This window comes from Arachis ipaensis, chromosome B6 (assembly GCF_059453495.1).
Source record: "Arachis ipaensis isolate K30076 ecotype BB chromosome B6, ASM5945349v1, whole genome shotgun sequence".
NCBI lineage: Eukaryota > Viridiplantae > Streptophyta > Magnoliopsida > Fabales > Fabaceae > Arachis > Arachis ipaensis.
In genome coordinates this window covers 147021062-147037067 of record NC_142441.1, presented here as the reverse complement: position 1 = coordinate 147037067, position 16006 = coordinate 147021062, and the positions used below count along the sequence as shown (strand labels likewise).

General features: G+C 27.5%; 1 protein-coding gene across 1 annotated transcript; it reads right to left on the bottom strand.

Moving 5' to 3' along the window:
* Positions 1–3387: 3387 nt before the first annotated feature.
* On the bottom strand, positions 3388–7574 carry LOC107647663 (two-component response regulator ORR22-like). The gene is made up of 5 exons (XM_088491701.1): positions 7363–7574; positions 6891–7043; positions 6276–6644; positions 4778–5850; positions 3388–3556 (listed from the first exon to the last, which is right to left on the bottom strand). The coding sequence occupies exons 1-5, from the start codon at positions 7481–7483 to the stop codon at positions 3482–3484; spliced, it is 1791 nt and encodes a 596-aa protein (XP_088347827.1). The 5' UTR covers positions 7484–7574; the 3' UTR covers positions 3388–3481.
* Between the last annotated feature and the right edge of the window lie 8432 nt (positions 7575–16006).

The window sequence follows — 16006 nt, the reverse complement described above, 5'->3', positions numbered from 1 at the left end:
AATTAGTATTGTGATATTTTGTAACGATGATATAATGTGTGTAGATCTTATAGAATATTTTATAAATAAAATTTGATAACAAATATTCTATAACTTTTCATTAGTAATTGATTCAAATTAAATAGTTAAGGTTATTTATTGATGTTAAATTTAAAAAAATAGTTGAAACACTAATGTCAATACAACATGAGAAAATAAATCATGGGGAACAAAAAACATATAATTACAAAAAAAATGTTGCCAAAAATTACAAAACAAAAGTAATAGTATTAAAACTGTTGTTAAAAACAGTTACAAAATGACAATTAGTATTAAAATTGTTTAAAAAAAACACAAAAATTAATGGTGTAAAATCTAAATTCATCAACAAAAAGATAATGATGTTAAAATTGTTGTTTAAATTAGTAACATAATTGTAATGGTGTAAAATCATTGTCTATCTAATTATGATTCTAAACTGTTGTATAATTATAAACAGTAATAAAAATCGTTCTTTAAAAAAGATTATGAAATCATTGTTTTGTTGAGAAAAATCTTAAACTGTCTCTAACAATTACCACAAAAGATAATTAGACTTTTAACAAAAAAAAAAACTATTTTCGGTCCCTGATGTTTACTTTTATGGGACTAATTAGTTTCTGTGTAAAAAAAATGATTTTTTTGGCATAAAAGTTAATCAACCCCATAAAAATAAAAATTAAGGGCTAGAAATGATATTTTTTTTGTTAAGGACCTGGTTATTCTCTCGAGGTAATTATCAAGAGTCGGGTTAAGTATTTACTCTTGTTTGTTAGAATAACAAATGTAAGTGTAACAATATTTTGTATTGTCATTGTGACAACGGTTTTTTTATTGTCGTTGCTTTAGATAAAAAAATTGTTGTTTATTGTTATTGATAATGGTGGTACATAGAATAATTCAAAAATTATTGTTAAAATGTTACCTAAAATTTTAAAAATGGGTTTTTTGGTTTATAATAATAGTTTTTTATCGCTGCTAAAATCTGTATTTGTTATAGTAGTTTAAGAGATTGACAAGATAGTTAACGTTATTGTTGTATTATAGAAAAAATTTTAAGTGTATCGAGAAACACCGTATACCGATGTTACAGTTGTTTTAACCGTAGATTTTAATTAATATATATTATATATTTTTTATAATTCAAATCGACGGTTAAAACAACTGAAACATCGACATTCCCGGTACACTTAAAACTCTTCCTGTATTACATATAACTTAGTAGTTAGTACAAATCTCTCACACTCGAAAGTTCCGAGCAGTTTTACAAAGGGTTGATGCATGGTGATATCACAATAACCATGTAACTATATATATGCTATGAAGTGCGGACATTTTGTTAAGTTATCGTATTTATATGTTGAATATATTTTGGATATGACATTTATTGACACTCGTCTGATATACGTGTCTGTTGTGTTTAATTGTGTCTTAATAGAAAATAAAAGTTTTTTTCGAACATACTTTAACACACTTAAATACCATCATGCACGTGTCAATGTCCAGTCTTATTTTTAATATGTATTCTTGAAGTGAATTTAGAAATAATATATATTATTATTTATTAAAATAAAAAGTATTTTAAATATTTTATATAATTAAAAGAAGATAATAAAAATAATTAAAAATTATTTTATATTTTAATATCAATAAAATATAAAAATATTATTGTAATTTATCTAATATATATATATATGTTGTGTTTTCATGTCTTATAATATTTCAAAATTCATACGTCTATATGTCATGTCGTGTGTTGTGTTTGTGTCGGTGTCCATGTATCATAATATAGGAAGAGTTTTAAGTGTATCAAGAATACCGGTGTTCCAATTGTTTTAACCGTTGATCTGAATTATAAAAAAAAATATATAATATATATTAATTAAAATCAACGGTTAAAACAAATGGAACACAGTGTTTCGATACACTTGAAATTTTTCCCATAGTATATATGTGCGTGTGGATTGAATAAATTAAAGCAAGTGCAAATCAGTTTTTATTGCGAGCACGCATATTCAAATAGGATTTTAATCCACCGTGATACACAGATCTTAAGCTTGCAGCAGCTACATTTCAAGCCAAATATCAACTCTCTAATATCAACCAGGAGACACATCACACATGAGGCAACACAAAGTATGGCCATGGGTATGGCTTTGGGGGGTTAATACTCATTATTTCTAATGTGTTGCTTTACGTAATATAATGATTATTAATGAGTAAGTATTCTTTTACTCTTCTATCGAAAAAAAATGTTTCTGTAAAATTCATAGATCAAAATTATATTTATGTAAGATATATATATTAAAAAGGTTTTTTATTATTTTAAATAAATTAACTTAAAAAATCATATTGCTTTGACTAATATCATTTTTTTAATTTGAACTTATTTTCACTTCAATCAACAACGATTAGATTCGATTCTTAAAATCATGAATAAAAGCCGAATTTATCTTAAAAAATATAATTATAGATAGATTTCTAATTTTTAAATTCTAACAAATATTTAAAATCTAATTAAAACAAAGACTAAATTTTGAACAAAGACAATTTTATGGTGTCTATAATTTTTTTTTATCTAAATGTGAGTGTTGACAAATGAAATTTATTATTCTTTTTAAAAAATGGATAAGATATATTTGTTCTCCTTGAAGTTTGTTAAAAATTTTAAAAATATTTTTAAATTTTATTTTGTTTTAATTTTATCAAAAAATTTGGATTTGCATCAAATATATTCCTGCAAATTTTTCAAAAACTTTGGAATGAATTTAATAACAATTTTACAAGAATAATCTTCAATATAAGTAAATTAAAAATAACTGTCATGCATTATTTTTGAATTAGTCCTAAACTTTTTGAAAATTTAGCTGTTAGGAATATATTTGATACAAATCGAAAACTTCAAAAACAAAATTGACATAAAATAAAATTTAGAAGTATATTTTTAATTTTTTTAACAAATTTCAATAACAAAAATTATATTTTACCCTTTTAAAAAATTAGATCATGTATTATTTATAAACACCATGGTACACACCTTGGAACAATTCGGGAGCACTTTACCATGGTATAATAAACTAATAATGCTGCTTTTCGTGGGTCAAAAAAGAATTTACATTTTAGTACGGAAAGCCCTTTTTTTTATTGTAATAGTCTTATACTCTTATTCTTGCTTGTTGAACCACTAACAAATTGGGTATGGAAAAAAAGCATGTCTGCACAAAATTAAACATTGTTAATAACATAATGCCTCTATCTATGTTGACCCACCCATGCATGGATAACATACATCACAACGCAATTCTCAATCCCTTGTTCTTGGAAGAAAGAAACTAAGTAATCTTGAATCTGTCCCAAAAAATTAAGAAACATAAAAATATATAATAGAGGGCAAATAATAAAAGATTTGTCACGATCCCAAGTTCTTCAAGCATGTTATGATATTGCATTACATATGTGGGTCTCACATAGATGTTCCACCAGTAGAATAATTGTCACACAAGAAGTCTCCTTCTGGTAATTTTATCTTGTCTTGTTTCTGTGTCACAGAAAATGAAAATTTAGCTATTTTTAGTATCTCAAAAATACATGTAATAATATTAATTTAGTTCCTGAAAGATATGTGATGAGTCTATTGAAAATTTTTGACATGGTTTGGTTCTTAGAGAAGGTTTAACATCTAGACTTTGCTATGTAACAAATGCATGATACTAAATAAGTTGATGATTTTATAAGATATACAAGAATAAAATAGAACCACATATCTTTTTGTAAGCTAAGTAACTTGGGTAGCGTTTGTTTTGAGGTACTGAGACAGAGACTGAGAAACTGAGACTCAGTATCGTGTTTGTTAGTTCAGAGACTGGTACTAAAATTTCTGTCTCTGCCTCCAAAATTTCAGTATTTCAGTACCTCCAAAAAGTATGGACACAGGAGACTAAAATTTTTAAAGATGGAAACTGAAACTTTAATAACATTTTATACCTAAAATACTCTCATTTTAATTAATTAATTCCAATTTTACCCTTTGTGCAAATTAAATTAGAGTTTCATTCTTGTTTCAATTCCTGTCTCCAATTTTGCACCAAACAGAATACTAAGATTTATTTCAATCTCTGTCTCTTAGTATCTGTCTCTCAGTCTCAGTCTTTCTGTCTCTATCTCTCTACCAAACGCTACCTTAAGGAACTAAAGTGATAGTAGAAATATTGTAAATACTGAAGTAATATAAACATATATCATTCAAAAGAATAAGACTTTTGTCGCAAATTTTTTAGAGACTAAATAAGAGAAAGCATAGAAAGTTAACTTTTAGTTTGTCAACTTAGTCAATTTTAGTATTTAGGGTTATAATTTAAGATTTAGAGTTAAAAATTTATGATTTAAAATCTAAAATTTAATATAAATAAAATAATTTTAGAAAAGTTAGTCAATGTTAATTGAAAAAAAATTAGTTACTTAACTTTACTCACCAAATTAACCTCACATATATTCTTTATGATTGCAGTAGAAGAAGAGGAAAAAGAGGACGAGAACGACAAGGAAGAAGAATGTCTATAATAATAACAACCAAATAAACTAAATCTTAGAACAAATTATTAAACAAACTGAAATTTAGTTTAAATAGAATTTGAACCAACTTATTAACAACTATCCGTGCCTATAACCAATTCTAGTAGAAAGAAATGAAAATAACAAAAAACTATTAAAATGATTTGTTTTAAAAGTAAAAGTAGAAGAAAAATGGCAAGTGTATTACCTGTTTCATAATTTCATTGACAAAGTCTTCCAAGGAACCAGCATTATTAGAAATGTGAGTGTTCCGAGTCTTGTACAACTGATGTGGCTTCAGTGAAGAATCTTCAGTCAAATCAATAACCCCATCATGCTTCATTTGCGATGCATCACAAAAATCAAAATCCAAGTTTCTGTTGAAGCTTGAATTTGAAAATGGATCAATAAGGCCACTCAATGCATGGTAATTTCCATTCTGATTATTGTTATTATTGTTACTATTCCACCCTTGAAATTGCACATTGTTACTATTGTTATTGTTGGTGAAATTCACTCCTTGGAAATTCAAATCAGTGAATGAATCATGGGATTGGCTAGAGAGTGAAGTGATTGATGAAGCACCACTAAGATTCCCACCTTGAAAAGTTGAAGAATTCATCAAAGTGTTGCATTCATTTGACCAAATATCATTGTTGCAACTATTACCATGATGATGATCAAGTAAAGAAGGGAATGAAATTTGTTCTTGGGAAGAAGATCCTACAGAATTTGGAATATTATCATAGATTCCACCTTGATGATTCTGTTCCAAGATCAAACCATTGTTGGAAACTCCCAAAATGGGAGAGCTTGGTTTCTGTCTAACAAAACTCTGTTTAGAATCAAAGATAGTGCTCAAGTTTGGAACAGAATTAAGTCCTCCTCCGGAGAGATAAGTCTGATTGTTATTGCTGCGGCCGCGGCCGAGCAAGCCGGAAGATGGGAACTGAAATTGGGTATCATTGGAATTGAAACCATGAGCATTGAGGGCTGAAGGAGTGTTGAATCTATTAAGCATGTTAGAAGGTGAAAAAGATCTTAAGCCATAACCAGAGTTATTATTGAGTGTTTGTAATTGTCCAATTCCGCTTAGAGGATTCATTCTCAGATATGATGTGTCTGCACTGCTGAAGGCTGATCCAATGTTAGAGTGTTGTTGGTTTGACATGTTGCTCACTCTTCTCAGATAAAGCCTATATTTCTGAAGATGACTTGCCACATTCTCCCTTGTAAGCTTTTCAACATTCATTAAGTCAAGAATTTTTTTAGGTACAGCCTCTGCCAACCAAGAACAAAAACATGAACATGACATGATATTTTGTTTGATTAGGATCTTGTAGCAAAAAAGCTATTTAGAGGATCCAAACTCCAACAGATCATGTTTGTTTTTTTTTCCAAAATCAATTCTTCCATTTAGAATTGATCAAGAAAGAAGCACTAAATATAAACCATTATTTACTTCAAAAGTAATGCCTAACAAAAATCAATACGATTTTTTAGTAATTAATCGATTTAAAATAATCAAATAGATTTTTTTTAAAAAAAATCATATATTTATAAATAAATATATTATATTATTTTATTCAACCGTATTTAAAATTTAATAAATATAGTTAATTTTTTTATAAAAAAAATAATTTTTTCACTCAAGTAATTTTTAAAACCTTGATAAACACAGCATAGGGAGAGAGTGGAGAAATTACTGTCAATGCCTAATTGCTCGACGGCAGTGACAAATTTGTGGTGCAAGTCGACGGACCAAACCACGCGAGGCTTCTTTTGCGCCGACGGATCATCACCGTTGTCATGGTCATTTTCATCCTCCTCCTCCTCTTCCTCTTCCTCTTCTTGTTCCTTCCTCTTTTTATTTGCCTTTGAACTCTGATCTGAATCAGGATTTTCGTGGTTGTTACTAGGTTTTTCTGGCTCCTGGGAATCATTCTTGTTCCTCCTAATTACATGCTGCCAAATATTCTTCAGCTCCTCAATTCTAACAGGTTTCACCAGATAGAAACATGCTCCATGCATGATTCCCTTCATCATCACTCTTGGATCATCATCTACAGATAACACTAAACAAAACAACAAACACATATATATGTATTCTCCAAACAAATAAATAAATAAATAGAAAATAATTATACTACACTGACATAAAATATACGCTAAAATATAAAATAAACATTATTTTTACACAAATATATGATGACTGATTTTAATGTCAAATAATACGTTTATAAAACAATTAAGAAGTATAAAATTAATCAACAAAATTTAGACAAAAATAATGGAAAAGATTTTGATATAGCCTTGCTTACTTATGACAGGTAAGTCCATCTCAAGTCCAACAAGCTCAAGAAGCTTGAAACCATCCATGTCTGGCATGTGAACGTCACTGATTACCAGATCAAACTTGTTCTTCTTCTCTCTCAATAGCTTCAATGCTGTTATTGCATTGTTTGTGGTTGTTACTGCAAAATACAAAGCAGAATAACATTACTTTGTTAATTAGATACGGTGAAATAAGAAATTACAAATTCTGAATAATATCATAAAAACCTAGCTATAACAACAGAAACAAAAATTCACTACCAAAATCAATTTAGTTAATTGAATAATAGATGGATCCTTATTATCTAACGTTTCCAAGATTATCAATACAAAAATTTGCTTTACTTCATGGATAATAATTTCAGATGAGCACACATTTAGAATTCAAATATCAAACAAAACTTATGATAAAATTTGCTAATATATAGAATAGAAGAATACGATCGGAAAAAGGTGAACCTTGATAATGACACTTTTGGAGTAAAGTCTTCAAAACTATAAGACATGTTCGATCATCATCAACAGCAAGAACACGCATTCCTTTAGGAAAATGATGATCTTTTTCATCCATCACTGCCATTTTTTCTAAGAAGAGGTGTAAACTTGAACCTATTAACCAGAACAGAATCTATGGAAGAAGATCGTTGATACGAAGAAATAGAATTAAGAGAAAAAAGTTGTTTTTGTGAGTGTAACTATAGAATGAGAAAGATAACGAATCTTGAACTATATAATTATTTGTGTATTATAATGGATTAATATATAAAATATAATAATATGAAAGAGTATAGAGAGTGGAATAATGGAGAATGAGAATTAATTTGACCTTTCTCTCTTTCCACTTTTGGACACAATTAGATAACAACCAACATAGAAATAGAAATAGAAAGAATCATGGAATTCAATTTTTTCCTGGAATGTTAGGCGCGTGAGGTGGACGCGCTTGAAAGATAATCATTATTATTACCACAATGACAACTTGTTTTGTACTTTGTTTGACAAATTTTAAGGATTCCTTCATCTTCACGGGTTTTTCTTTTTATTATTATTATTATTATTATTATTATTAGGGTTAGGCCACGTTGGTTTAAATTTTCTTGGAATAATGGAGCAGTATCTATTCATTTATTGTTAGATGATTCTTGCTAACAAATTCATGATGAGGCATTTTAATTTCCTTCCTCTTGTATCTCCATTAATATTTTTTTCTCTCTTTCTCCGTAAATTCGGTTTATGAAATGAAATATTTGAGTTTTACTCTATGTTTATTCATTTAATTTGTCTTTTATTTGTGGAGTTTTTTTCACTTAAATAAAATAAACACAATTTAAAATAACTTGATTTCTCTAAAGTAATTTTTAAAACGTAAATACATTTTTTTAATAATATATGAATCGTCTTAGGATTTTGAGGCTGCGTTTGTTTTTAGAGATGGAACACTGGGACAGGTATACCAAGACACAAAATCGTATTTGACAGATAAAATATGAACAGAGACATTGTGTAAATACTGAATTAGTGTATTTTGTGTCTATTTTGACGGGAAGAACACAGAGACACTAACAAAAAATACAACTTATTTTTTATTTTTTCTTTTATTATTCTTGTTGATTTTTTATAATTAAAATTTTTTATTATTATATTTTTCTTCTCAAATTTTCAAATAAAAAAATGTGAATAAATTGGATTTTCATAATTTGTTATACTTTATCACTAAACAGAATACAAGAATACAAAATTTTGTGTCTCCGTTGTCTTGTTCTCAATGTCTTGTCTTGTCCTCTTCTCAAAAACAAACGCAGTTTGTATCATATGTTAACAATTACACCTAGGACGATTTACGCATGAATGTTTTAGGGAAATAACTCATAAATCGTGTCAAAGTTCACAGCTTTATATATTAACAATTACACCTAGGACAATTTTCATTGCAAACTAGGCCACATGTCAGAACGAGACTTGAAGATTCTTGTAGAATGTAATCTCATTCTCCGGCTCAAATCGGTAAACTTACCGTTTTGTAAGCACTGCGTTACAAGCAAACAACATAGATTGACGTTTGGTAGATCAATTGCTCGGAGCAAGCACATATTGGAGTTGATTCATTCTGATGTGTGGGAATCGCCAGAGATGTCCCTAGGAGGAGCAAAATATCTTGTATCATTTATTGATGATTACTCTAGGAGGCTATGGGTGTACCCGATCAAGAAGAAGTCAGACGTGTTTGCGATGTTCAAAGAGTTCAAAGCAAAGCTAGAACTTGAACCTGGAAAGAAGATCGAGTGTTTAAGGACATATAATGGAGGAGAATATGTCGATGGTGATTTTCTAACATTTTGCAAGCAAGCAGGTATTCAACGGCAATTCACGGTTGCATACACACCTCAGCAAAATGGTGTAGAAGAGCGAATGAATAGGACTCTCCTAGAAAAAACACGAGCTATGTTACAAACTGCAGGTTTAGCTAAGTCTTTTTAGGCAAAAGCTGTTAAAACCGCCTGTTATGTGATAAATCGATCACCATCAACTGCAATTGGGTTGAAGACACCAATGAAGATGTGGTAAGGTAAGCCACCTAATTATTCTTCTTTACATATATTTGGTTTTCCTGTGTACGTAATGTACAATTCCCAGGAAAGAACAAAGATGGACCCAAAGTCTAGAAAATATATATTCTTGGGTTATGCTGACGGAGTTAAGGGGTATCGCCTGTGGGATCCCACTGCCCGCAAGGCAGTTGTCAGTAGAGATGTGATATTTGCAGAAGATGAATTGCAAAAGGAACAAGAAAATGACAGCACTGTTAAAGAGATAACCACTGTTCGAATAGATGAAAAATACAGAGAAGGTGATCTTTCTGAAGCAGAACCACAGCACGGAGAACAAGAAGCAGAGGCCAATGACATAGAAGTTCGTCGATCCACTCGACAAAGAAGAATACCATCATGGCACTCAAATTATGTTTTGACAAACCATGATGCATATTATCTTTTGACAGAAGATAGAGAACCAACAACTTTTATAGAGGCTATGCGTAATCCAAATGCTTCTATGTGAATGACAGCAATGCAAGAAGAAATTGGGGCATTACATAGAAACCATACCTGAAAACTTGTTGAACTTCCAGCAGGTCGGAAAGCCATTGGTAATAAATGAGTTTACAAGATCAAACGAGATAGTAATGATCAGGTGGAACGATATCGTGCAAGATTGGTTGTCAAGGGATATGCTCAGAAAGAAGGTGTTAACTTCAATGAAATATTTTCTCCAGTGGTGAGACTAACTACTATTAGAGTAGTTTTGGCTATGTGTGCTGCATTTGATTTACATCTAGAGCAATTAGATGTAAAGACTGCTTTTCTTCATGGAGAACTTGAAGAAGAGATATATATGCACCAACCAGAAGGTTTTGAAGAACAAGGAAAAGAAAACTTGGTTTGCAGGTTAACTAAATCTCTGTACGGTCTAAAGCAGGCGCCAAGGTGTTGGTACAAGAGATTTGATTCTTTCATTATTAGCCTTGGATACAACAGACTTAGTTCAGATCATTGTACTTATTACAAGAGGTCTGGTGATAATGATTTCATCATTCTGCTGTTGTATGTGGATGACATGTTGGTGGTAGGTCCCAACAAAGATCAAATCCAAGAATTGAAGGCACAGTTGGCTAGGGAGTTTGATATGAAAGACTTGGGACCAGCAAACAAGATTTTAGGGATGCAAATTTACCGAGACAAAAAATATAGGAAGATTTGGCTATCACAAAAGAATTATTTGAAGAAAATTTTGCAACGCTTCAATATACAAGAATGTAAGCCAATTTCAACCCTACTTCCTATAAATTTCAAATTATCCTCAAGTATTTGCCCTAATAGTGAAGCAGAGAGGATGGAAATGTCTCGAGTACCGTATGGATCAGCGGTGGGAAGCCTTATGTATGCCATGATCTGTACAAGGCTAGATATTGCTCAAGCAGTTGCGGTGGTAATTCGATTTATGGCAGATCCGGGTAAAGAGCATTGGAATGTTGTTAAAAGGATCTTGAGATACATCAAAGGGACCTCGAATGTTGCATTATGTTTTGGAGGATCGGAATTCATTGTCAATGGATATGTCGACTCAGATTTTGCAGGTGATCTTGATAAACGAAAATCTACTACAAGATATGTGTTCATGCTTGTAGGAGGAGCTGTGAGCTGGCTATCTAAATTACAAACTGTCGTAGCTTTATCTACTACAGAAGCTGAATATACGGCAGCTACACAAGCATGCAAGGAAGCTATTTGGATCCAAAGGTTGATAGAAGAACTCGGGCACAAACAACATAAGATTTATGTGTATTATGACAGTCAGAGTGCCTTGCACATTGCAATGAATCTTGCCTTTCATTCAAGAACAAAACACATTGGAGTACAATATCACTTTATTCGGGAAGTAGTAGAAGAAGGAAGTGTTGATATGCAGAAGATTCACACGAAAGATAACCTAGCAGATGCCATGACAAAACCAATCAACACAGAAAAGTTTGAATGGTGTAGATCCTCATAGGGCCTATGGAATACATGAGCAACATGAATTTTAAAAATTTATCAAAATTAGCTTTAAGTGGGAGATTGTGAAAAAATAGTAAAGCTAATTTTAGAAAATATATAAATAAATAATAACTAAATAAAATGAAAGGTAATAAACAATCTTAGTTTATAACCTTAGAATTTTAATGGTTGAAAAAGAGAATAATTATATACCTATAATTAACAGATGGTTCATATTGAAGAGACTCGCATATAAATTGAGTTTTTCTTTAATTCATTTCAATCAAGTCATCCAGATAGAATTACATAATATTTCTTTGATTAGTTTTCTCCTATATATGATAGAGAGAAGTGTGTTCTCCTTTTGTCAAGAGAGAGTGTTATTGTAATCTCCTTGTGATAGAAAGAAGTTGTAATTCTCAAAGAAAGCTATTCAATTGTTTCAATATTTTATACAAATTTCTAATTGTTCATCTCTATGTTTTGCTGTGTCATTTGTACCATAAATGTGTTCTTTCCTAATTTATTTAAAAATAGATGTAGATATATCAATTATTTTTAAAAGAGTATTTATTTAATATAATATAAAAATAAATATCAATAAAAATTATATACATCAACATCCTATTTTAAAAATAAATTGATACAATACAATTTGATCTTTTTAATGAAATTAATAATTAAAATTATAAAAAAATAATTGAAAATTATACAAACTCAAAGAAAAAAATGACAGAAAAAAATTATATAAAAAATATAAATTTTATAAAAACTTAAATTTATGTTACTCAAAACGACGTGAATTTATATTATGCAAAATTATATTTTTTAATTAACACCCTTTTGATTCATTTTTTTAAAAAAATTTAAATTTATGTATAAAAATTTAGTACTCTTCTAATTATAATTTGTCAGTACTCTTTTTTTATTTAATTTGGCCTTTCTAATAGAATTAATAATTAAAATTATAAAAAGTATATTTTTTAAGTTAAAATTTAAATAAATATAATTTAAATTAAAATTTTAATTAAATTTAATAACAATAAACATATTCATATTATTGTACTCATACAATTAATTATATTTATTCAGTTTTAAAAAAGTTAACTATTTTAAATGAGTAATTTTAAGTGAAAAAATTGATGTACTGTATTAATTTTAAATTAAAAAATTATAAATTAATTTTAAATTAAAAAATTATAAATAAAAGTATCCGTGTTATTTTAAAATTTTAAAATTTAAATATAACATATCTCAACAAAATATATAGATATATATAATACTTCAAATTACATCTAAAAAATGTAATTGGCAAGTTAAGGAAGAATAAATCTATGGGGTTTCCTAATTCTCCTGTATTAACTAGTTGAAGGTAAATCGTGACAGGATAATCCCTAAAGTTGAACATGATTAGCGTCAGAGAAATGAGAGTTAGCCTTCGCACGTAAATCGTGCTAGTCCTATATAATTTAGCCTCAAATCACGTAACTCCTCGATTTATAAGCAATGTATAAACCTGTGAACCCTTACGCGATTTATGAGTAATTCCCCTAAAGTATTTGTGCATAAATCGTTTTAGAGTGTCATGGTTAATATATTATATAATCCTTAAAATCTGAGGACGATTTATATATTATTAAGAAGAGGATATTTACGTTTTGAAAATTATTTTAAAAAAATCAAGTAATTTTAGGTTGTGTTTATTTTATTTAAATGAAAAAACTTATTTTTGGACGTCATGAATCACCAATTATACAAACATCAAACGTAAATTTGCTAGCTATAACATAGTCAGAAATTGTTAGCAATTTAAAAAAAAAATGGAAAGATTATGAAAAGTTTATTTTGATATTTCTAATGTATAAAATTTTTAAAAAATTATTTTTTTATTACTTCTCTATTTATAATACTTTTAAATAGTATTTTAATTTTTTTTTCCTTAAAAAATAGTGATTTTTTTTAAGTCAGTGATCAGAGTGAAAGCTTTTTTTACACTGTAGAAGGTCGATCCTTAGAATAATACAATTATGTATCTTTTAAATTATTTTTTAGTCCATTTTTATTATATTAAATTAAAAATTAAAACAAATATATTTAAATAAATTTAGATAAAAAGATAAATAGATCATTGATATTTTGGTCTGTAAACATTTAAATTTTTGAATATTTAAAAATACAATTTAACTTATAAGTTTATGGTAACCTTCTATTTAAATAACAATAATCAATCATTTTAAATTATCAATTTATAGTTCATTTGACAATGGAAATCAGCTCAAAAAAAACCTTAAAAAATATTTTTTTGACATTATTGCATGCTCATATACTTCCACAAAATAGGAAAACGGATATAATGTATATGGAATACTATAACTTGCAGGATATGGACTAGTTTGAAAAAATTAATAACACAAATGATAAGGAGAAATTATAGCCATATAAAAATGTTTACAACTGAGTTTAATTGACATGTATACATTTTTTTTTCTTCTTTCTTTTTTCTTCTTTCCTATCAATTAGGATTGCGTGTCTACTCAACTCTACACATAAAATTTTGGAGAATTTAATTTGACTCAATCTAAGAAGAAAAAAAAAAAAAAGGGTAAAAACTTGAGTTAAAATTCTGTAAACCCATATGAAACTGTTATACAATAAAATAACGCTGTCAATAGAGACTGTTGTACAATAAAATAACGCTGTCAATAGATTATTATACATTATTCCATGCATATATACCTTATATAGTTTCTCCATTTTCAAGTTTTTTTTTTTTTTTTCACTTTAGAGGCTCATTTTTTCTTTATCCCACAGTACTATACTCCGATGGATACACTTAGTTTTCTGTAATCACTACTTCTCACACTCTTATGAGTGACATGATAAGGAGTATTTTATTTTATTTTTCAGATGCAAATAGTAATTGAATCTAAAAATATTTAATAGTTAGGACAAAAATTATTATATTGAACTAGTTTTAATTTTTAAATAAACGTGATTTTTTTTGAAAAATTATAAAAGACAAAAAAGTTTAATTGAATACAATAATATATATAGTTACTCTTTACTTAAACAGTTAAACTAATGTTTCTTTCAAACAATATAGTGAAATAAATTAGACTAATGTAAACATATGTTATGAACACTACTCATCATGTATTATATTAGTAACATAAAATTTAAAATTAGTGGGGACAAGTGTCCCTACACAATATTATATAATATTATAATTCGACTTTTATAAAAAAAAAAATTGGTGTCTATAAAAATTATATTTAATTTAACTAAAAGTAGAGATAAAACATAACATAATCCACTTTTTTATGTTTAAATTTTATAATAAGTGAAATTTAGACCTATAAAATATACCTTTGAAAAATATATTTCGCTTTGACATGCATTTGTTCCATCTTTTGTGAGTCAGAAGTCAAATTTTATTGTTAAAATATTAGATATGTATTGTAGTTATTCAGTAACTCGTTCATGCATCAAACTTTTCTCCTATTATCTGCCAAAATTTTATATATACTAAAATATATTTCTTATTTTTAATATTTGTAATTTTTAAAATATTTTTAATATTTAATTTTATTCAATTTTGTCCTTAATATTTTTGATTTATTTAATTTATTTTTAACGTTTTTAATTTATATCAAAATTATTCCTAAAAATTTTTTATTTTGTCCCTAATATTTTCTATGGAATTAATATTCAAAAATAATTTTGACACAAATTAAAAATATTAAAAAAATTAAATGCAACTAAATATTAAGAATTTATTTGAAAAAAATTACAAAAAAAAAGATAAAAAGTATAATTTACCCTTTTTATATTAGTTTATAAGTTACTTCATTTTAACCTTTCCTAAAATATTGAGTATAAAGTTGGAAAAATAAACATAAGAGTAAATTTAAAATGAGACCTAGTATTAATATTTTTAAATCTATTATGTATTGCATCTCTTTAAATTTTGCACGGATGTATCCGGATCAGATTGGATTTGGATATGACCAAATTCTAGATGTGATCGGCACTAAAATTATCGGATCGAATCTAATAACTATATTTTTTGGTTCAAATAAGATATTAGATATATCCAATTAAAAAAATACAAAATTTTCTAAAAATTTTAAAATTAAAAAAGCGAAAAAAATTATTTTTCCCTCTCTTTTATACTTATTTACTTCTAAAACACTATTAAACAATATTTAAAAAAAAATACATACATATATATATATATAGTTAGTATAAACTAAAAAAATATATTTTTTAAACATAGCATAACATAACATAATATTTTCTTAAGCATAACATAACATAATATAATTTTTTATTTACTTTATGGATATACATATTAGATTTGTGGATACAAAAATTAAATCTTATTTATATCAGTAAGAAAAATGCCATTATATATATATATATATATATATATATATATATATATATATATATATAAACTAAAAAAATATATTTTTAAACATAGCATAACATAACATAACATAATATTTTCTTAAGCATAACATAACATAATATAATTTTTTATTTACTTTATGGATATACATATTAGATTT